Source organism: Pseudopodoces humilis, chromosome 5, assembly GCF_049639895.1.
Source record: "Pseudopodoces humilis isolate 2021_Gansu_Grassland_sample_001 chromosome 5, ASM4963989v1, whole genome shotgun sequence".
Classification (NCBI taxonomy): Eukaryota; Metazoa; Chordata; class Aves; order Passeriformes; family Paridae; genus Pseudopodoces; species Pseudopodoces humilis.
Window position 1 is genome coordinate 6,998,851 of NC_142204.1, and position 22,933 is coordinate 7,021,783.

Here is a 22,933-nt window from a genome sequence, read left to right on the forward strand (position 1 = left end):
AACAGAACCAAATCTGTCATCATTTAATCATACTACTACCAACACCCTGACCAACAGGGTGTCAGGCTGTATTCTGACTCTGACAGTGGGTTGGTTTTTTGTGTTACTGAATTATTTTTTTATTTTAATTTTCTTAGTAAAGAGCTGTTATTCCTATTCCCATATCTTTGCCTGAGAGCCCCTTGATTTCAAGATTATAATAATTTGGAAGAACGGGGGAGTGGTTTACATTTTTTCCATTTCGAAGGAGGTTTCTACCTTCCTTAGCAGACACCTGTCTTTTCAAACCAAGACAGACAGACAGGTTACCTTATGTCTCTTTTAAAGCCTTTTTAAAGTTACATATAATTCCTAAAATCCAATTTTTCCATATTCAAAGATCTTCATAGCATGATTAATTTCACCTACTCCTTTTCTCCTTCACTTAAATTTCTACTAAATTGACCAATAAATTTGCCACCTTCTATAATTCCAGTAAGTAAATGAAGTTTTCTGTCGACTGTTGTCAGGACATTGTCGTTTACACACAAATGCTCCAAGGAAGCCATGCATTCACAGATGGCCTTCCACTGATTATGACAACCAACTCACTTTATAAGCTTGTAAGGCTCAAGCTAGAGAAAAGTATTCCATTTGCACTGGGAACATGCAGACCTCATATACTATTTAAAGAGATACTGTGCAGTTCCTTTTTGCTACAGCTGCAAAACCACATGGGCATAATTATTTCAGTGAAATGCCTTCTGCTGACTAGGTAGATACCACAAAGACCACGCAGCTGTTCAGAATAAGGTCCAGATCCATAAACATATCTATAAGCTTTTGCTTTCATGGGACTATTAACTGCAAAAAGTCTCTGTGAGTCTACATACCAGTAAGATCTCTTCCCACTCCTGACACAAACTCTTATCCTGACTTTAGTCACACCACTTAAGCCCCATACTTTTCCTCACCCATGTGTGAAAAGAGGAAAAGGGGACAAGACTTATCTACAGCAAGGGCTTGGGGAGTTTGGTATTAATTTCTGCTTATTAATTGCTTGGAGAGCTGACGAAGAGAGGGAAATGCAGAAGCAAAATCTTTTATTGAAGTTGGATGACAAGAAGTGGGACAGCTGTAATCCTGAAGGAGGGCTCTGAGCTGGCAAAGGATGTTCAGCACCTGTGGTGAGCCAGAGCCATGGTGAGTTGCCATCAGCCTTCTAAGCACTCAGCCTCCTCCACTCCTGCCTTCTGCACAGTCCCCCACTCTCTCTTTCTTATGTATTCCTCAAATTTATTCCATTTGACATTCTTGCCCCAACCTCTGAGATTGTTCTCTTGACCTCTGCTCACTCCAAGCTCTGGGCTTTGTCCTGACATGTGCTGAGCTCCCCTGGGAAATGCTGCACAGCCAGAAAAGCCAGTAAGCACCAACACAGGTTGCCCAGAGTTCTGTAGAAGGGCAGAATCCCATCAGAAAAAAAAAACTCGGCAAAAAAATCTCTCCTAACATTTCTTCACAAGTTAGCTTAGCTAATCCTTCCCTACTTGCCACACCATTACCCTGATTTTACACTGCAGGCTAACTACAAGCCCTAAGAACCGTACAAGATACAAGTAATACAGTGATCCCCAGGACATCACAACACAGGAAAATCCTTCAGTGCTCAGTATTATCAGAGCAGTAACTAAGGATAGGTGACCTGCCAAAAGAAACCTCCAGAAATACAGCCTTATTGGCAAATGACATAAATATCTCATCTCTAGAATAATAAGACAGACTTTACATTTTATCTTTCCTATTTAAAGTTTGCCTCACAACTTCATCCAGCTGGAAATACACACATAATTCTAGATGAATTGAGGGCAATGAAGTGTCCGGTCATGTAGTATTAGCAACCAAGACATTTCTTACAGAGCTAGCTGTCTGGCAATGTTCAGATGTTTTCTGTGGGCAATCCCAAATGTTCAACCTCTGGCTTTTTCTGCCATAATAACAGCTGTGTCACACATTTAAATGATCCCTTTTTCTTTGACCTATCATGCTTAGTGATAGAAGCACTTCACAGAGTCTATGAACTACTTTGAAGCAACAAGCAAAACACATGTACAGAAACATAAGATGTATGTTTTGGAGAAACATGGAAAACATTTGGCTTGCACAAATTCATATTTCTAGCTTATCTGTCCCCAAATAGCTCACAGACAATGCATAGGTTTACATTAGTACATACCATAATGCATTTTATTCTAGATGACTGATAATGGGATTATTGCTCACACATCAAAAGCAAGACATCCAAAATGGTATCAGTTTATTCCTAAGGAACAGAATGATTGACAGAGTCTAATGTGTTTAACAATATGAAGCTGAGCCACTGAGGTTAGCTTGATATAGTTCCTGGAAAATATGATTGTGTCAAATGATCCACAGTCAATGTTCCACAGAGCAACTGCCTATAAAAGGGACACCCAGTCTGAGAAGTGATTCTCTTTGAAGCAGCACCTGCAATTCATAGAGATGTTTCAGGACCTTGTGATTAACAGAGCAGTGAATCTGAGGTAGCAGATTCATGAACTGTAGCTGCAGAATGCTTGTTCTCCTTCCTGCTTGCTCCTCAGTCAGACAACAGCAATTAGATTTACATGTTTCCCTGCCACAGGTGGACCTGAGTGAGCTAGCAGAAGAGGTTGTTAATTCCCTGTGAGATATTGTCCCCTAAAGAGTTTTATTCTCCCTAATCTGATTCCAAGGAGCCTCTTACAAATCCTGTCACTAGTAGTTGCTACTGTGTGTTAGAGACTGAGGGCTGAGCAGGCAGGGAAGCCAGATTCCTCTGTGCGGTGAAGATATCTGATCCAAGGTCTTCTCCAGTTGAAGAAGCAGCTCTTGTGGTACTTCATGAGGGTTTGATGATGAGACTTGAAGGGCAGGGCTGATGGGGAGTAGCAGGGATGATGGGCTGGGCTGTGACCATTTCCATGGAGAACAAGAGGCCTTCTCAAGGACTGTCAAGCATCAGTATTAACACATGCATCACTATTTCCCAGTTTAAACTTTACTTCTAAGAGAGTATTTGTATTTGCCAAGCGACAAATTGTAGTAGCCATGGTGGAGACTTCATCAGCAAACAATGACAAGATGAAGATATCATGAGAAGGAAAGCCAAGAACCACCACAGGGTAAAGCACGCTCCTCTTTCAATAGTGCACCACAGAAACACATCTGTCAAACAGTACTGCAGTCTGAAGTAATCAGTGCAACTAATTATCACTAACTGTAATACAGTTTCTGTCTTGCTGCTAATACATTTAGACTTGCTAATCAAATCAAACTATTCCAACTTGCTGTGCTGCTTCCAAATATATATTTCATCAAGGATAGAAAATGAAGCTTTGGGGTTTTTTTTGGGGGGGGGGGAATAGGGTTTTTTGGTTTTGGTTTTTTTTTTGGTGGGATTTTTTGTGTGTTTGTTTATGGAGTTTTTTTTGTTGTTGTTGTGGCTGTTTGAAGAGGCCAGTGGCCTTTGTTTTTCATTTATTTCAGACTGCAACAAAACTAGTAGAAAATGCCACCAGGAAGACTATTTGGCATACTGAATGGTTTCATTTGGGAGACAGAGCATGCTCACATCCCTCCCAGAAGTGTAGAAGAACAGCACCTTTACCGTATGCCCATGTGAATAAACTGATCAACTAGACACAGAAGCCCTGGATTCAGTTTCCAGCTTGGCTGCAAATTTCCCAGCACAACCTTGGCTGCCTAGCTAAATACCTCTGAGCCTCAACTGCTACTCTCTGGAACTATAACCTGTCTTTTTCTAAACTGAAAGCTCTTCAGACATAAGTTCTGCCCTGCATTTCTGTGCCTGGGTTAACATCAAGAGACTCCTAAAAGGCTTCTGGAAGCTCCTTTAATAGAAAATAATTGACATGTGGTTTCCAAATCTGTAATTACATTTGTAAATATATGATTTTCCTTCACACAGAAAAAAGAGAAAGTAATGGAACTTCTTCCTTTAAAAAGTGAACCATTCTATACATTTTTAACAAGTTCCCTTCTACTGGAGACTTTCACCTGTGCCAGAGATCTGCGTGTTCTGGAAAGGAGTTTCAGGCAGGTGAACAGGCAGTTTCAGAGTATTCATGCTGCTGGACTGAAGTGAACTTGACTATTCCACCCAGAGTCCTGCGCAACACAGAGGAAAATTTGCTATAGGCACACAATGAACACTGACATAAGGTTGGAGTTCATTCCCCAAATTACCAATACAGCCCTTGGAAATCTTTAAGATTCCTGAAAGATCAGACTCTAAGACCATTTCTTGTTTTTGAGGACTTTCTCCCATCCTAAACCAAGCCACTTCCATCTATGCAGCCAACTGCTTTCTGAGGGGAAACCAACAGCCAGTACTTTGTCTTGAGTCACAACAGAAATAAGTCCTTAAAATGCTGTCAATCAGTCCTGCTCCAAAACTCTAGACACGATTTTTACAAATTCAAATCCAGAAAAGACCACAGTTAATGTAACAATGGAAAAGGATTTCAATATTTAGCAGTGCCTAAAAAACAATAACCAAATTAACTTGCAGCTATTGTTAGCTGCCAGCTTAGCACAAACATCTGACATTCCTAACAAAAAAGAAAACAACTAAATATTTTATACCAAAGAGGGCCTCAGATTTTAATTAATTTTTAGACTTTGAACTTTGTAAACAGCTACTTGTAACAGGTTTACCAAGGCCATTTAAAATTGTGGTGTTGATCTAGAAATCAATGTACTTTCACAAAAGGCAACATTAGCCATAAACATTCATAACTGCCAGGTTTTCCACATACAAGAAGAAGCATCTGGAGGCTATTGAAGCAAACAGTAATCGCAGAGATTTAAAATTGAGACAAGATGATCAAAATTAGTTCAATATAGTAATAAAAAAAAAAAAAAAATCTGACCTTCTTAAGAATTCAATATATCCAGAAATCACAGCCTGATCTATTCTCCCCTAAACAAAATTAAAACAGTTGTTTTGGGATGTGAAATGTCTGAGGAAGCCTGAATGTGCTTGAGAAACACCAGCACTGAACAGAGCAGAAACTGCTGATAAGCTGCCACCCCGTTCTGTAGGCACTTCCTAAGAGGTGCTACACATCCCCAGCTCCCTGCAGTCCACAAAAGCGGACATGAGGATGTGATCATCTTCCTGATGCTTGACATGGACAAGACCAAACCTCAGGCAGTGGACAGCTCTATCCTGCACTTTGGAGTGCCAGACTAATAATTCGTTTGGAGATGCAGGGTATACGTATTTAAAGTCTTTCTAAAGTGTGACATTAGTTGAGTGTACAGCTTGACACTGCAACTGTACTTAGCTGCTGGTTCCAGCTAGGAAGCAGAAAATTTCTTGTGCTACCAGAATATGCTTAGCAAGGAACTGAAGCTCAGGATGGCACTTGGATGTGCGGTCAATGCCACACACTCAAGTACCAGTGCTAGAACAACAAAGTGAAATACAGACAAAACTTCACAGGACTTCATTTGGACACATAGTCCTTGCTTCCAGCCCACCACAATCAAATAAATTCTATTAAATAAGCCACAACAGCAATATTACATTTGAGCACATCACATAACTTCCAGAAAATTAATATTTTTAATGTAGATTCTATATCTTAACACCACCTAAGTATGCAGAGTTAAGATTCAAGAAGTTTATCAAGGAACCCTTTCAACTATGTAAATCAGAGTCAAATAAAAAACAAAACCCAAATTTTATCTGGTGGACAATCATGCATTTCATCAGGAATGAGATTAACCTAAGGTGTGACAAACAACTGGAGCTACTCTGGCTTTGCTGTGGATGTGAGTATACAGATGAGTGGGTACAAAGAAACTGTGTGGGAAGGAACAAGAGCTTGCACAGCACACACGTCACCTCTATCAGACTTCAGCTAAAACTCCAGCATCAAAAGATACCCCATGGATTTTGCATGACTTGCTGAAGGTCTTTGCAACTGTAAATTACCACACAGATTGCACCAATGTATAGATTTTTATCCCCCTATTTTATTCCCCTATATCCTATTTCTGGGGGACAGAATATGGGTAATACTCCTAATAGGATTTTTTTTTTTTTGTGATTATTTGTGTAACAATTGAAGTGCAATTTAATATTAGTTACTAACACAGATATAAATAGTTAACTGCTACAGAACATTGTGTGAAAGAAAGCAACCAAATGGAAAGATTTTACATGACATATCTGTGGGATTTATTTACTCTTCAGCATGCTGTAAACTTATCAGGATGTCAGGTGTTTGCTGGTTGTAACAAAGCTGCCATTGCATAACATGGGACATTGCTGATCTGTGCGCTTTATGCTGCAAAATAATACTGCCCAGTTCTGCTTTCCTAAAGAATTGTCTGGGATGAATGAAAGCCCTTATCCAGCACAGGGCTCTGATTTGCCAATCCATAGCCTGAGGGAACAAATAACTTCTTTTTGTGAAGTTAGCTTTGGGTGACTCAGCTCCCTAAGCCAGCTCATCCATTTAAAAATGAGAAAGCAGGCTGAGGTGCCTTAGGCAACCATCTGAAGTACACATAGCATGAAACCACCAAAACAATGAAGAGATCTTACATCTCCAAAGACCCAAGCCAACAAGCCAGCAAACAGGATATTCTTACCGAGTCACATCAACACTGGGGCCTTTCTATACCTTGTTCTTCACTTTCTTTGTCAGTCACAATTAAATTAAGCTTTTGCACAGCTACCAAGTGGTCAATTGCTCTGGTGCCCTTACTCAGAGTTAGTAGGGAGATGGAGGACACATAGGTAGTAGATTTGATAAAGTACAGACAGTCTTTTAGACTTGTATCTGCAGCATGCTACACCTGTGGCCTTGACTTTGGCTGGCAAATCACTCTGCGTGTAAATAATAGCACCAAACCAAAATCCTGCAGGTTCCAGAAAACATTTGCTTCATTCATGATGTTCTCAGAACAACTTCCTCCAAGAAGCAAAGTCAGCCTGGAGCTTTGGAGGGGAGGAAAGTGGGGTGCTTGGCCCAGTCAAGATGAGAGTGTTCCCACTGCCACTGTTACCCAGACCCCAGGGGGGTATTTAAAAACCTGGTCCATTTCAAAATGTTATCACCTTGTGCTAATTACAGTTTAAAATGCAAAATACAGTTTTACAATACCTTTGTGTGTTACTTTGAACCTTCTGTGTAATTTCAACCAAACTGGACAGAGGGGTTGAGATACTGAGGATATTTAAGGTAACAGCAAGCTTCACCAAAATGTGAGGTTCACTACTGGGAATAAATGAAGGTCAGGCATCACGGACAACTTCTCAACAGGCTCTAGAGAATTTGAGAACACCTTTGTATGCCCCTGTCTCTGCGAAACATTGAACCAGAGTGTGCCTCTTCCTTAATCACCAATATAAGGCACAAACACAGCAAACTAGTGTTCACAGTGTTTATACTCACAGAACAATGTATATATAAGAAAGTAAAAATGCCAAAGGAATATAAGGCCTAAGTATCACCTGCTCTGCATTTGCAGCAAGTTGATACCCACACCATTTTGGTGGCCTAACTTAACAGAGCCGTGTTTCTAAAATGTATTGAAGGTCAAAAATAAAGAAAAGTTACGGCAATTTCTGTCAAAAAAAAACAAAACAACCCCTATTATAATTCAATTTCAACACATTCATAACTTGGCCTTGAAAATACCTGTTTGCAGAATTAATTCTGACTCCAGGTTCCAAATCAGATGAAACATCTCTTTGCTTTCCTTTGCAGCACCAATGTTTCACCCTCATCTGAAACTTTCTAGGTCACTATTTGACCTTTGGCTTTACAATTGGGAGTTGTGAAACTCTTTTGTATGTTTGAGGATCTCCCAGACTGGATGTAAACACATTTTTCCATTTTAAACCCATATTGTCTCAGCTGTCAAGGACTGATCTGTAGTGAAGATTACCAATGAAGGCAGTGAGAACTAGGCTAACTGGTAAGGAAATCCAGTCAAATCCAGCCAAATCCAGGCTGCATGGCAGGGACCTTTCCATTGACTTGAAATGGCTCTGGATCTGACCCTGCCTTTACTGGTGACAACAACACTGACTAAATCTGAAAATGTAAGAGGAACAGGGTGAAGGTAATTCGGAAAAAAAGTCACTTCTGAATATGTTCTTTGGGCAGTTTCTACAAATGTATTGAATTTTAATGAGCATCTGTCCTACTGTCTGTTGTCCCTTCCCAACCAGAAAACCCCAGGGCCTGCTGGACTAAGGCCAACCCTGGAGACAGGAACTTCCTTGATCAAGGACTTGGGGACAGGGACCAGACGTGCTGTTGTGATCAAGCAACCTGTTGGTTTCTGAGCCAACACCCACATGGGACTGTAGTTATACACAGGCTTCAACAGAAGCTTGGTCTTCTTCATCAGGAACACTGGGACACTGTCGAAAGCTCTAGAAAATCCAATTCTGCATCTTTTGCTCCACAGCAAAATGCAGATGTGTTGAACCAGAAAAGTGTGGTTGACACTTCTCTGAGCAGAACTCCACAGAACTGCTCCTATCACAAGGAACACAGCAATGAGCTCACTGGAGAGACAAGACACCTGCAGATGTAGAACTGCACAGAAACCCTGTATTCCTGTAATGTTAACTTTATATATGCACAGTATTTACCACCCCTTGCTGTGGTCAGCGGAGTTTCAGCTTGAAAATTCATTTTGTTGCATTATGTATAGACTCTTTATACTTGGAAGTATCACATCTCCAAAGTGATTCACATCATACTGCACAGATAAAAAAATCCAGAATGATGGTACAGAATGTTTACTTCAAACTAGTCTAATAACATCACAAGGAAAAAAAAAAATTTAAAAAAAAATGTCTGGTGCAAACCTTCCTTCAGTTCTTTCAGACTGTGAAAGAAGTGAACTAAATTCTGTTAAAATCCCACCTGTACTCATACTGAACTAAGTTCTCCATGAGCATAAATGTATAGATTTCTCAACATTTTAAACATGCAGAAAATATGACTCATCCCTGAGATGTCCTTGTGGATTCAGATGTCCCATTGGTAAAAAAAGGATTACAGGATGGCCAAGAGCAAATTTCAAGTACCCCTGACCCGTATAAATATTGTGGCCAGTCTAAAAGAAGTTCCCCATTACAGCACTCTGCCAACTTCTGCAGAGTTACTCCAACCATATATCGGAACCAGTCTCTATATTAAGCTCTTTGCCTCAAAAATTCATAAATACCAAGTCACAGAGCTAAACTCAACATGTCCTCAAAAAGATAGTACCAGTGTCTGGATAGTCAATAAAAAAACAAAAAACAACCCAAAAATCAAAGCAACTGTGCGCTATAAATCCTAACCACACATTCTGTGAGTTTTGCAATGCAGTGTCAGTGAACAAGAAATGACTGAATGTGGCACTTGGTGCCATGGTGGTGGTGAGAAGTCATAAGTTGGACACAACAATCTTGGAGCTGTTTTCCAACCTAAGTCATTCTGTGATTCTATGATTTTATGATTATCAGCTAAAGCATGTCACATGCTGAAACAGTTATAGTAGGGGATGTAGTTTCAGCTGATTCTTCCCCTGTACTAATTATTTTTTAACAAATAATTTTAAACATTTTCATAGTTCTTTACATTTTCAGAAGGCTAGAGAAATACTAACCAGTTAGTCCACAATCTCAAACTGAGGCACCCTTGCATTAAACTAATAAAAACCTTCACCAGTTTCACCTGCATGAAAGAAAACTTCAGATCCAGTAAATGATGGGAAGCTAGGCAGAGCCTGCTGATCCTGCAGGATCCCACAAACACAACTTTTAAAATACACACCTACTTCTTCCAACATTACGAATGTTAAGATGAAATATCTTTAAACCCTGAATCTCCATAGCTAGCAGATGCTGGTACTCCAGTTCAGAGGGTTAAACTGGGTATCTTAATATCCTCTGGTCATCACATTTTTTCTGGGAACAGAGAGAGGAGAATGGGAAAGTAAGAGGGATACGTCTGGGTTCCCAGGCTTGAACTCACAGGTACAGAGGAGATAAAGAAAGATTTTCATCAAAATTATTGAGGGAAGGTGTCACCTTTTTCACTTACCATCAATACCCCTTTTTGTCAGGCTGACCATTCAGTGTATGTTGCACCAACATTACATCACACTTGCTTTTTTTTTAACTTTTTCCTCCAGATAGATAGATAGATAGATAGATAGATAGATAGATAGATTGACAGAGAGATTCACAGATAGATAAGCTGGACTTTACTGTTGTCCCTTACTGGCAGAAAGAAGAAATAAAGATTGAAGTACTGCATGTTGCTGCTTTTATTTATGACAGTGTTAAAAACTATCCAAGATTATTAATAGCAGTTTCACAAGCTCACTCATTTACTTTCTAGCACGCATCTGTACAAACCATGCCATCTTCTGGTGCTTCCTGGCAGTTAAAAAAGAAATACCAGTGTCAGAACTTAAACTGTCCCCTCTGTCTCCACATAGGGAGTCCTCACATTATAATCCTGTATCTGAGTGGAGCACTGAGTGGACTGCACTGGAAAAAAAATGTTTCATGGCTCTTCATGGCTGTCTTGGGTTGCAATGCAAGATGTAACCAAAAGCATGTACTCTATTACCATCTGTTAAAACCAGGTGGGGCAGTGTTCTTTATCTCTTCCATAACCCAACCTCCCTCCACGGGGATATCTTCTGTTAATGGGCCATTGAGTCTCACTGCATGACTGATAAAATTACATCACCATTCGGAGATGCTCCACCCAGGGGGAGGAGCCAAGCATTCCTACCTAGATATAGTCAGAGACTGGGAACACCACAGCAGCCTTTCTCCATTGGATTCCCAGAGGAAAGATCAGACCCATCTACATCACTGGACCTTCAGAGGAAACCGAAAATCTTCAGAACCGAAATCCTTCAGAAGGATCCCTTCTAGGGGATCCTTGCTTTAGCAGAACCACATCTGTCACTCCAGCAGGACTGCAGCCACCATTTAATCAGACTGCTACCAACACCCTGACCAACACGGTGTCAGGCTGTATTCTGACTCTGTCAGTGTTTTGTTTTTTTTGTATGACATTTTTATTTTAATTTTCTTAGTAAAGAACTGTTATTCCTATTCTCATATCTTTGCCTGAGAGCCCCTTGATTTCAGGATTATAATAATTCGGGGGGAGGGGTTTACATTTTTTCTATTTCAAGGGAGGTTTTTGCCTTCCTTAGCAGACACCTGTCTTTTCAAACCAAGACAATGACTCTTTCAAGTACCACAATCCCAATGAAAAACGAAGTGCCAGAAACAGTAGTACGATTTTTTGGTATGATTATGTGAAATAACAATTCTGTCCTACAATCTGAGCAAACTGTGCCTTCAACGTCTCTATATTCAACTTATTATAGAAACACTACTATGACTGATGCCATAAAAACTAGAACAGAAAATAATTTTTAAATCAGTTTCTTAGTATGACAAAAGCATCTGTCCATCAAGAAGTTTATGACAGCTGGAACCAACTCTCCACATGACGTAAAATAGAGACTGGCTAACATATTGATCTACCCTTTCAGTTCTCAACATTTTTTTTTCTGAATCCTGCAGAAATAGTTCCAAACATTATGGCCCACAAACAAGTAGTTGCTATGTATTTTCTACTCCTGCCAGGGCTCCTCAACATCTTTGCATGTCATAGATTCACCTGAAAAAATAAAAGATTGGTGGTTTGCTTCCACTTTCTCTATTGGAAAGTTATTCCAGAACCTCATTCTTCTTAGTCACTTTGAGACTAACACAATGTCCAGCCTTCACTTCTATTGTAGTTGCAGTAAGAGAACTACTGTAGAATGTACCTTTATACACTTTGTACCTCACAAGTTTTAGAGAAATGTTTGTTACTCCACAAGAACCCCACTACACACTAATCTCTCAGCATCCACAGTTCTCCTTTAATTCTGTGATGTAGCCATATGCTTCTGTGCAGACTCTTTACTGTGGAGAAAGTGTTATGCCATTGAAAAACATGCTAACAGCAGGAAATCATGACTGTGTGTCAGGCAAGAACTGTATAAGATCAGCTATACCTTCAGCTACTGAGGAATTGCTGGGTAAAAAACAGTTACTTATCATAGAATCTCAGAATGGTTTGGGTTGGAAGGGACCTTGTAGCTCATCTTGTCCCGCTCTCTCCTATGGGCAAGGAAAACCTTTCACTATCCCAGGTTGCTCCAAGCCCCAGCCCAACTGGCCCATAGCACTTCCAGGGACGGGGCAGCCACAGCTGCTCTGGGTAACCTGTGCCAGGGCCTCACCACCCTCACAGCCAAGAATTTCTTTCTAACATCTAATCTAAACCAAATGTCTCTCAGTATTAAGCCATTTTTCTTTGTCCTACAACACCAGACCCTTGTAGTCTCAATCTTTCTTGTATGTTGCCTTCAGGTGGAAAGCCACAATTGGGTAACCCTGCAGCTTCTGTTCTCCAGGCTGAGCAATCCCAGTGCTTTCAGTCTTCCCTCACAACAGAGGTGCTCCATCCCTCTGATCATCTTGGCACCTCCTTAGACTTGCTCCAACAACTCCACGTCCTTCCTGTGCTAGGCCCCAGGGCTGGAGGCAGCTCTGCAGGTGGGTCTCACCTGCAGAACCTGGGAACACCACAGAATTCCCCCTCCCCTGCTGCTCATGGCACAAACCCTGTACCATAAGGTCACAACTCAACTTCTGAAACCCAACCATTAGGTCACAATCCAACCCAGCCTGATGAGAGAAACACCATTGGCACTTTGATCCCCCACCCAGCTGCTACACAGCTCCTTGTAGCACTGAAGGTCAGCAGTGGTAAAGTTCTGGATGAAAGAATGCTACTGGCTTTTTAAAGAGAATGTTGGAAAACCACTCATTTTTTCCCTTGTTTTGTAACAGAAAGTATTATTTAACATTAAAAAATGGCACTACTGTGCTCTCTTTCAATTGTATTTGCTGACTCTTCTATAGTGAGCAAAACATTTAGAGTAAAATATGTCAAGTAAGTTTCAACTGTGTTTATGAACCTCATTGATTTTTTTCGGTCTTGTGTAATGGATAACACTACAAACATTAGGAATCTGAAAAGAGAGGCAATAATTCCTACTGAAAAAGGGAAGTGGTGGCATTTTCTTAAGAAATATAGGAGTTCCAAAGTGCCCCTCTAATGCTCTGTTCAAGCAAGATATCAAAATCAATGGACACAAACTTCTGTTAGCACAGACAAATTAAGTGCAGACTGCAACTCAAAATACTATAATGCCATGGAAGAGGCTCTAACCTTAAGGGACTCTTTTCCCAGCCATAGTGGGATATAGGTCTTATAATAAAATAAAAGCTTTAAGTAGCATTCCAGAATTTCATTAGACCTGAAATGGCCCAGATCTTAGGGATATAAAACATTTCCAGCCCTCAGAATAACGTGGGAAAAGATAATAGGGGTTGGTTCTTCATCCCCATTATGGCGAATATAGAGGAATGCACTTGATATACCCATGCCTAAAAGCAGGGAAACTGCCTTCCTCCCTCTCCTCCATTCATAGCCTGGGATATCATCATAAAGACAGAAGGGCCAGAGATGAGTAGTGCTGTTTTAAGTGTCAGAGAAACCCACCAGCAAGGAACACATATTGGGTAAATCCATATTAATTACTGCTTCCAAGTCAGGAGCTCATTTCTGAAGCAGATCACTCTGTGATCTGATGAAAGTAGATCTTGCACTTTGTTTCACAAAGTAATTCAGGAGTGGATCAAGTGGATTCTACTGGGATTAAACTCAACAGCAGAGCACACTTCTGGAGCACACGTAACATTCCACACAGTAACAGCCATTCAGTCCTTGACATCAAACATGGGATGGTTAGCCTGAACCCTTGGGATGGGTACAGTGTCCTCTGTACCCACAGTTCTGCTCTCCAGACCTTCCACTGCACTGCACAGTGGCATAACCACCACCTTCCTGTGAACTCCAAAAGACCAAAGAAAGTGTCTATTTGTGTTTCACTCTAAAAATTCTTCAGGGTGAAAGAGCCAAAGCCACAAAGCAAAGAAGAAGGCAGAGGGCAGCTAGTACAACTACCAGTGACTGGCAGAAGTTCAGTTTTCACTGTACAACTACTTGTCCTACTCAGAGAGCATTATAAACACCCTCATTAGAAACTGATCATCTTAGTCCTAAGGAAGCAACAGCATTAGATGCCACCATCTCTCAGCACTTTGTATTTTCCTGCTTGCCCAGCTGAGGTGGGTCTACCTACCTAAACAAACAGAAAGAGAGGTTCCCTCATGCATTTTGCTAGATCTGCTTTATGTTACACCTCCTGGAACATAAGTGATGGAAGAAAAGTGACACATCTATTCTGGGAATTAAAAGTAGGTTATTTCAATACTGAATTTTTTGAGCTTGAAATTACCACTCTGAGGTGAGACATTGTTACTCTAAATAGAGGGTTATTCAAACATTTTAACATGGACAACTGAATACAGAAATGCTAGTAATGACACTCCAGCAGAGGAAAATCAATCACCTCTCCAGTTATAGCTGGTAATTAAAAATAGATGTGGTGTATTAGCCTTAAGAAATAAAAACGCACATCTTTTTTACAACTAGGGATTTGATATTACTGATCAAAATTTTGACATTACTGACTTGAATCACATGAAAACTCAGCTTCCTGCATATTTCCTGGGTACACATCCAGCAAAAGCTTGTTCCATGAAAGGTGGTATAAACTTCAAGTAAATAAACAAAGAAAGAGTGAAAAGTGTGCACAGGAATATCAATCCCCTTCTTAACACCCCTTCTAGTATCAAAGTTGCAGAAAAGAATTCTTGCATATCATCATTAGCTGATTAATCTTAAAATGTTCTCTTCTATTTCTCCTGGGAAACAAGAAAATGTGGGAAAAGGAGACTGCTCAGACCTACGCCAGTTGTGGGTATCCATAAAGTCACAGTGTGCCTGCCAGCAGTTCCTGCACAGAAGCTCCACAGCATCTGTTTTGCCAGGAATTGGGACAGAAAATCACCTTCCCAATTCAAACTTTGACCTATCCCTCTTTATTTCTCATCTGAATACCGAGACCACCCTGCTGTGTTCACAAAGAACCTCTAAGTTTCAATTTTAATCCTTTTGCCCTAGATATCACCTCAAATTCGTTTTCTCAAGCTCTTTGTGTGTTTCGATCTCTCTACACATTGTACACCTCTTCTACCAGGTGGAGGGGATTTTTCTCTTTAAAATATGAAGGGTGCTTGTGCCAACACCCTTGAGTTTGGCAGAATCTAGCCCTTGAAACATAAATCCCTGTGTGTACTTTGTCTTCAAGCCATTTCCACTAAAAACATTTGGGATGCTCTTAGACAACAGTCAGCTCCCTCAGAACAACATTGGACAGGCATGCAAAGCAATAAAATTATTTTTGTTTAAGGCTGATTCATTGCACATTCAACACAGCAAATCAAATTCCAACAGAAGTCCAGCATCCACTAATTCCAATGCCAAGATTTTTTAAGTTGAAAATAGTGTAATGACTTGGGAGGAATTGTATCTACCTAGTGAATCCTTAACTAGAGAAGGTAAAATTCCTTCAGTGGATAGTAAGTCAACAGACTACAAGAGTGTTTGAGTTCAGTCATGTCAAGAAACTGCATTTTAATAAACAACAGGTCCTGTACATGTCTAGTCTCCTGAGAACTGTGCATTTTGAAAACTATGTATTTATGTGGTAGGTTGGAACAGGCCAGCTGATGAATACATAACTATCTGATGATCAAAAGATCTTTTTCAAGGAACAGTAAATTATTAAGTAAATATGTAGCAAATTTCAGCATTATTATTTAGACTTTGTTCTGGAATAATATTTTTAAAGCTATTTTTTGACACCAAAATCTAAAGGTTTAGCCACAGCCTTTAGAGGAAGTCCATCAGCAAACCAGTGGGTGATGCTAACCTAAACTGAAGCCAGCTTAATGAAAGAGCAAGAACCTGGGAGATCAAGACAAACTTGTATCAGTGATTGGCCAGTTTTGTAGTTTGGGGATGGTGAGGGAACTCAAGTCCACCTGGCCCAGATTTTTGAGAAGTATAAACAGGCACAGCTCAACTGAACCCAAGGAAACTACAAAATGTTAACATGAAGATGTCTTTTTTTTCTTTTTTTTTTTTTTTCAAACAGTGAAGCAAAATAGAAGACTATCAGAAACTGTTATTACAGACAGAGCTTATGCACACCACTTTTCCTAGCTAACACTAGTAGAACTAATAGGGGCCATACAGTAGGAAGATCTTTAGCAAATGCATTAGTCCACTTTTCAGGACACTGGATCATCTTACAAAATCTATCATTATCATTTGACAGCACTCAGTTTAATAGGAGGCAATTTCAAAGAGCAACCAGGGACTGAACTGCAAAATAACCTAACTCAGCTTTGAGAGAACCATAGAAACACAGAATGGCTTAGGTTGGGAAGAACACCTTGTTCATAACTATATGCTATTTTTCTATAAGATAGGATAACAAGTTCATAACAGTGGGTGAAATGGACCACCTCAGGCAGCCCAAGCCAGGAAAATTCCAGCTTACTTGCTCTGTATTTGTAACAGTAAGCAAAGTCACTCAAAGTTGAGTTTTGGGGAAAATTTATTCTTCCACTGTTTATGAAAAACGTCAGCTACTACTGCCTTCACTGTTTGCATTACCTTATGGTCTGTGGATCCTGGAGGAGAATCTCATTAAGCCAAACCCTAAATACAGACAGGATAAAGAGCTTCAGCAAATTTAGGAGAATTACTTTAATTAAGAAAGTACAAGAGGAAAAAAAGATAAAATAACCAACTATGGCAAAAATTTTTCAATCAAAAGGCCTGAAATCCAGAGCTTAAATCCAGATATAGTCTCATAAACTAACTCCCAAACTGAGTTTGGCATACAAAATCATAGGCTTTCCACAATCCTCAGTTATATTATTCATGCAGAATGCACTCAGCATTCTATTGTTCCTGCTCTCATTGTTTATAAATGAGTCTTTGCTTCATCTGGGGATGGAAGTTCCTTTAAGTTTCCTTTACTAAAAGTAGTTCTGTAATGAGGTACAGTGCAAGCACTCAGAGGTTTAAAGAAGTTTCTGGAAATGTTTGTGCTTCTGGAAAAAAAAAAAAAGTTTTTTTTTTCTTTATTGAAGGTAAAATGAAACACTGAATCTTGCTGATTTGTTTTAGCCAATCTGACACATAGGTTTCCAATTCCTTTCAAAATGTTGCAGAAAATAATTTAATTCTTAATTTTGTTCCCTCTTACTGCAACATTTCTGAATGAAATTACTTTGTATGTTAGGACTCTTGTTTTTATACCTCACTTAAATATTCCCAGCTCTATCACATTAAAAAAATAACTCAAGACATGGTCTTCAGATGCTGTGCCTGGCATAAATACTATTTCTCATGACAGGACATGAATTGTTCTGGTAATGGCAGGTCCCTTTTGTTAGGGACCTACAGTTAAAAAAAAAAAAAAAAGATGTAAGCCTTTGTCTAGCAATATTGCAAATTTCATGATTTAGCTTGACAGTTCAGACTGCCATCGTTAATCCCAGTGATTGTGCAAGATTCTAGTGCATTCCTCCAGCTTAGAGTTTCTTCAATTGAAATTGAGTTAATTAACAGTGAGCTGAATTGTGAAAGAAATAGTAAGTTAATCACACAGCAACTGAATCACTTTTGGCTCCAGAGGACATACTTCTGTTTTAAAACCAGTATCACCATGGTTTAAAGGGGAGTGGGACTGAATCCTTTATCTCTCCATTCTTTACCTCTCTTACTGCTTTTAAAGTTCAAAGGACTTCTTTATGCTGCTAATAAGGCTGATATATTGCAGATCCAAAAGGGACAAGAGGCAGGCTGGCACCTGACATTTCGAAACCAGAAGAGATCCATCCATCCATCCATCCATCCATCCATCCATCCATCCATCCATCCATCCATCCATCCTTCCATATTTTGGAGTGAAAGGAAACTGGATTTTTTGAACAAAGGGGTCAAGAAATGTAATAGTTTGCCAATTAATGGAAACACATTTGTATTTCACTAATTTTAAGCAGAGAAACAATTCCATCTCTTTCAAAAACCATCCCCTGTCTACTTGCAAATATCAACTTTATGAACTGGACTTTATGAAATGGATAGGTTTGGTCTTTTTAATATCAACCCCTAATATATTAGCTCTTAACTGAAGTTTAATGAAGCCATCCCCAAGAGCACTATCTTTAAGCCAACAATCTCCTGTGGGTTCTCCTAACACTCTGGACTGCCTTCATCTGCCCTCTCTCCTCCTCACCTGCTTTTCTCCCTCTGGAAATATTCTGATTTTTATCACACCAGTGCAAACTCTGGGTAACTCCAGTGAACTCCAGGGAAATATATATGCCTCGACTTACACCTGCCTAGCTAGCAGAAAATGTAAATTGAGCTGAATAGTATTTAGTTTGCTCATTAAAGGCATTTTTCCCCTTTAATTTATAAGAAAAAAAATGAAGTCTAGATTGTATTGCTCATACTCATCTTCAATAACACCACATTCCGCCAAAGACCCTATTGAAAAAAGCTACTCACATACTTTTTCACTCAAAACATATGAGGAGAACTTGGTCTGCAATTAGCAGTAGAGAGAACAAAAAGTATTTCTTTCAACAAAGATAAGCCCTGTAGGTCATTTGAAGGAGGGACAGTAGTGCAGAATTTCAACTGGTTTTTGAAACAGCAGTTTGTTTTTTTTTAATATATTTGCAGTTTAAGTGCAAGCTTTTGTCTAAGAAGACAAAAAAAGAGATTGCAAATGCTTCTGTCACTCCTATATTCCAATTAGTTTTGGAGGTGTGAAAGATAAGAGATTAAAACAATTCCATGTAACATGGAGAGTAAATAACCTCCAAATCTGGAAACTCACTGGTGTGTGCAATGAGGATGGGTGCCGAGTGCAACACATCATTGGAAAAAAAGTGCACTGAAAAAAGCTGGGGTTGTTTTCCATTTAAATCCATGCCTATTCAAAACAGTCATATCTGAATTTCTAAGAGCACGCAAAATCAGTATGCATTTAAAATAATAAATGCCTTTTTCATCAACTAACAAAACAGAACAGATACAAATGAACCAATCAGGGATTTCAAGTGAGCTATCAGTGTTAGAAAAGCTACTCTGCACATTCAAGTCGAGTCACCACAGAGGAGGAAAAAAAAAAAAAAACCAGGGAAATGGGGGGAAATAAATTACTGTGTGCAACTCCATCTGCAAACTGCTTCTCCCGCACTGGTATGTAATAAAACGTGTTGCTAAGATACAAGCTGCTAAAGAAGTTCATTAAAGGACACTTTAAACAAAGCTGCCAGACTCTTTTCCCTTTAAAGACTGCTTATTTGGTTCTGTCCCTTGTGTTTATAATTAGATCCTCTATATGAGAGATTGTGTTCCATTCAAGCCCACTCAGCAAAGAATGTTAATAAAATAATGTAAATAAGGCACTGACTTTGGTTGTATATATTTATGGGCTGCAGAGCTGTTGACAGAAATGCATCTGGACTCCACCTATATTTTTAAATGCAAAATAAATGCTTTTCCAAGTAGTTTCTCCCTAAGCTGGAGAGCAGAAACATTAGCTTCTGCACCCAGCACTCTGACCTAACTTTTAGAAAATACTTACAAGAAAAGAAAACTGGCTTCTTGCCTAAAGTTTGGAGTTTCTGAGGTGCCTCTCATATAGGCTTTTATGTGTGAGCCTTTGTTTTCTACACTGAAATAAAGGACAAAATTGTTTATGTCTTTCCCCTGGCAATCTTCCTCTTTTTCCATCTGTATACAAGTTCCTAGATGCATCCTATTGATTTGCAGAATTTCCTTCATCTAATATATTCACAAGTAAGTCTGTTTTGTCACATTTTATTGCCAGGAAAGATATGTTACCAAATAGGTCTTTATCTGACCTTATGTAAAATATTTTTAGTCTCTGTAGTAATACTTGCATGGTAGATGTATTTTGGTTTTTGTTTTGGTTGAAGGGAAGAGAATGGGCAAGATGTACTTTGCTTTCAGTCATCGTGGTGAAATCATATCTAAAGAAATCATTTCAGCATTTATCTGTTTGGCACTTAATAACACACAAGATGCATAAATCACAGATGAGAGTCAGTATCAGAGTATCAGTGATTATATAGGAAATGTTACTTATCACTTTATAACCTACATCTCATACTAAATTCTGTACTGCAGTCCCCAGTATATATTTTTAATTACATTTTCAGGCTCATTTACATGCGCATATTGGCTTTCTGCCTGAATGATATCAAAGAGAAAGACCTTATGCTCACACCCAACCACACACACAGATACAGAAGCAAATTTAAACACAGAGACATTCAAGTCTGTACATTTCTGAGAATGGAAGCTTCTATCTTCCTTATTCTTAGAAAAGCTTTGCCTCACCGATAAATCTTTAGGCAATCTTAGCTGATTTGAAGCACTTTAGAAAAACAGCACGTTACAGAAAATGTAGGTTAATCTCTGCTGCATGTCAAAAGTATCAATGATTCTCACTTGACTAAATTATTTGTAATGTAATATACAATTTCACTTTCTGTAACCTTATAAGATTTGTCATCAATAGCTGAGCTGCACAGAAAGGCAATTCCACTCCTTCTCCCCAGATAATACGTAAGCTACATCACAAGCTACCAACAGGATCAAGCTAAATCAATGTGGAAAATAACTTATATACAATATAGACTTAACTTCTGTTTCAAGGCCAGTTATATGCTTCTCTCAATTAAACACAAGCAATTAAACCATCCTTCAGGTGAACACACTGTTCTGGCCAGAGCCTCAATGCCCAGGCTCTTAAAACTGAATTACAACTCTGAAAATAAGATTGCCTCTCAGAAACCTAAATTAACACCACTCATCATATCTACAGAGTTCTCAACTACTTATTGTTTTGATTTTACTGCAGCAGCATTTATGGTCAGTTCTCTGGTTTACTTCAATTCAGTCAAAGGATTGTTTTATAGTTTAAATTTGGACATATATTTAAGTTCTCCATGGGTTAAAAACAGGAAAACACATGCTCCTATTTCCTAGTCCTCTGTCTATTAACCAGAAAGGTCTGCCTGTACATGTGCAAAAAGCCCTGTGGTACATATTAGATTTCAATAGACGCTTACTATTGGCAGTTGCAGGTTGGAGCGAGAACTAAGCCGCATCAGCAATTTCATATGACACTCTGGAAATTGCTACTGCATAACAATAAGCAGCTGATGCAAAAAAGAGGGGTGGGGGAGAAAACATTTTTCACTAAGTAAATTTTAACTCAAGATGGACAATTCCAAATAAAAAAGTAGTACCACCTTAAGTTACAAAAAGATAAAATTAAAAAACAATATTAAATATATGTATATACAGAAATATAAAAAAAGTGTGTGATGAGGATTGGATAGACCAAATATGAGTCTATTACACTGAAACAACTGTCTACTTTAATGGCAGAATGACAAATTTGCTTTTCAATTAGTACAATTCTGGTTCTTTTTTGTTCTTCTTTGTTCTTATCTTAAACTTGCAGCCTGTTTTCATGCTTCCCTTACCTCCAACTCCTCTGTGTGTACCAGTTGCCCTCCTTGACATTGTGGTCACACATACACCATTTACCATGGCCTTGTCTAATCAATTTGCAAATTTTTGTCCTTTAACTCTTGCTTAAAAGTTTCTTTGGTGCTCCAGATTTTGTTTTGGGGGCGGATGGGAGAGGGAGGCATCATTTTATAATCAAATACAAAAATGCTGCACATTTTATCTTTGATCGCAACAAGAAAAGCATAGAAGGAAAAGTTTAAATTAACTTTGTATGAACATGTCTTCATATGCCTTCATGCTTTCAACTTGAAAATCAAATCTACAATGAGATGAAAAGGGATTTTCTCTATTTGAACATAGCAGAAGTGTTTAGACAGATGCAGTATCCCATTGGAAATGTCATTTAAAACCACCATTCAAAACTCTTCTTTAGCATCACACTATGGAAAGAAGACATTCCCCTTTTCTTCCACAGATACAAGAAGTCTGTGCACCAGATCCTGAAACAAGATGAGCTGGTTCAAACATCTGCCATGACATACTGCTCTGGATGAGCCACACACGTGGCATGAACCAGTGGAGATTTGGTTACATCAAACCAGAGCTCCTGATTAAGACTCTTGTAGAAGCACTACCTAACAGCTACCCAAGTGTCTACTCAAAATTAAAAGGAATTCTAACTCCAAGATGCAGAGGTCCTATATAGAACTAAAGTTTCTTTAAAAATGTCTCTCTACTAAAGTAATGTGTACATCTGAACAAATACCTGTTTGCTCCAAGTATAAATTAGATACTTTAGTGTGTAAGAGGCAGCAAGTGTTGTTAGTGTAAAACCAGAAATGAAATAAAAAGGTATTGTTGGCATAATTCCTTTTTCTGTATAGACAAAGGCATTGTAAGGAAAAAATTGCTAAATCACAGGGATAATCATCATAGCCAGCTCCTCTAATGAAGCATCATGGGATTACTGGAGTTATTATAAGAGTCATCTTATTGAAGAAATTCAAAGTTAATTGAAATCAATTGTACTGTTCTGACAGCAGGTGTTTAAGTGGGTAAAATATCAAAGTGAACTCTTTAAAATGGTTAGAATGAAAGTAACATTCTCTTTTCAACAGTTAGCCCTGCCAAGTTATACACTGTGTAAGTAGAGAAAAGTGTACAGTCAAAGAAAAATGCTGGAACAAAATAGCATTTCCCATGCCAGTCAAACAGCTACCAAACAAAATGGGGTTCTAACCCCTCTAGTACAAATT

At 39.0% G+C, this 22,933-nt stretch overlaps 1 protein-coding gene across 2 annotated transcripts in view; it reads right to left on the reverse strand.

The window, feature by feature from the left end:
• PHF21B (PHD finger protein 21B) overlaps nt 1–22,933 on the reverse strand; it is a 175,977-nt gene that overhangs the window by 147,254 nt on the left and 5,790 nt on the right. The window contains exon 4 of one of the 2 annotated variants that reach the window (XM_088055482.1): nt 3,757–3,772. The exons of the other annotated variant lie outside the window; for it this stretch is intronic. Within the exon in view, the coding sequence (XP_087911608.1) occupies nt 3,757–3,772 (16 nt within the window). The remainder of the gene's footprint in view (nt 1–3,756; nt 3,773–22,933) is intronic. 2 annotated transcript variants of the gene reach the window in all.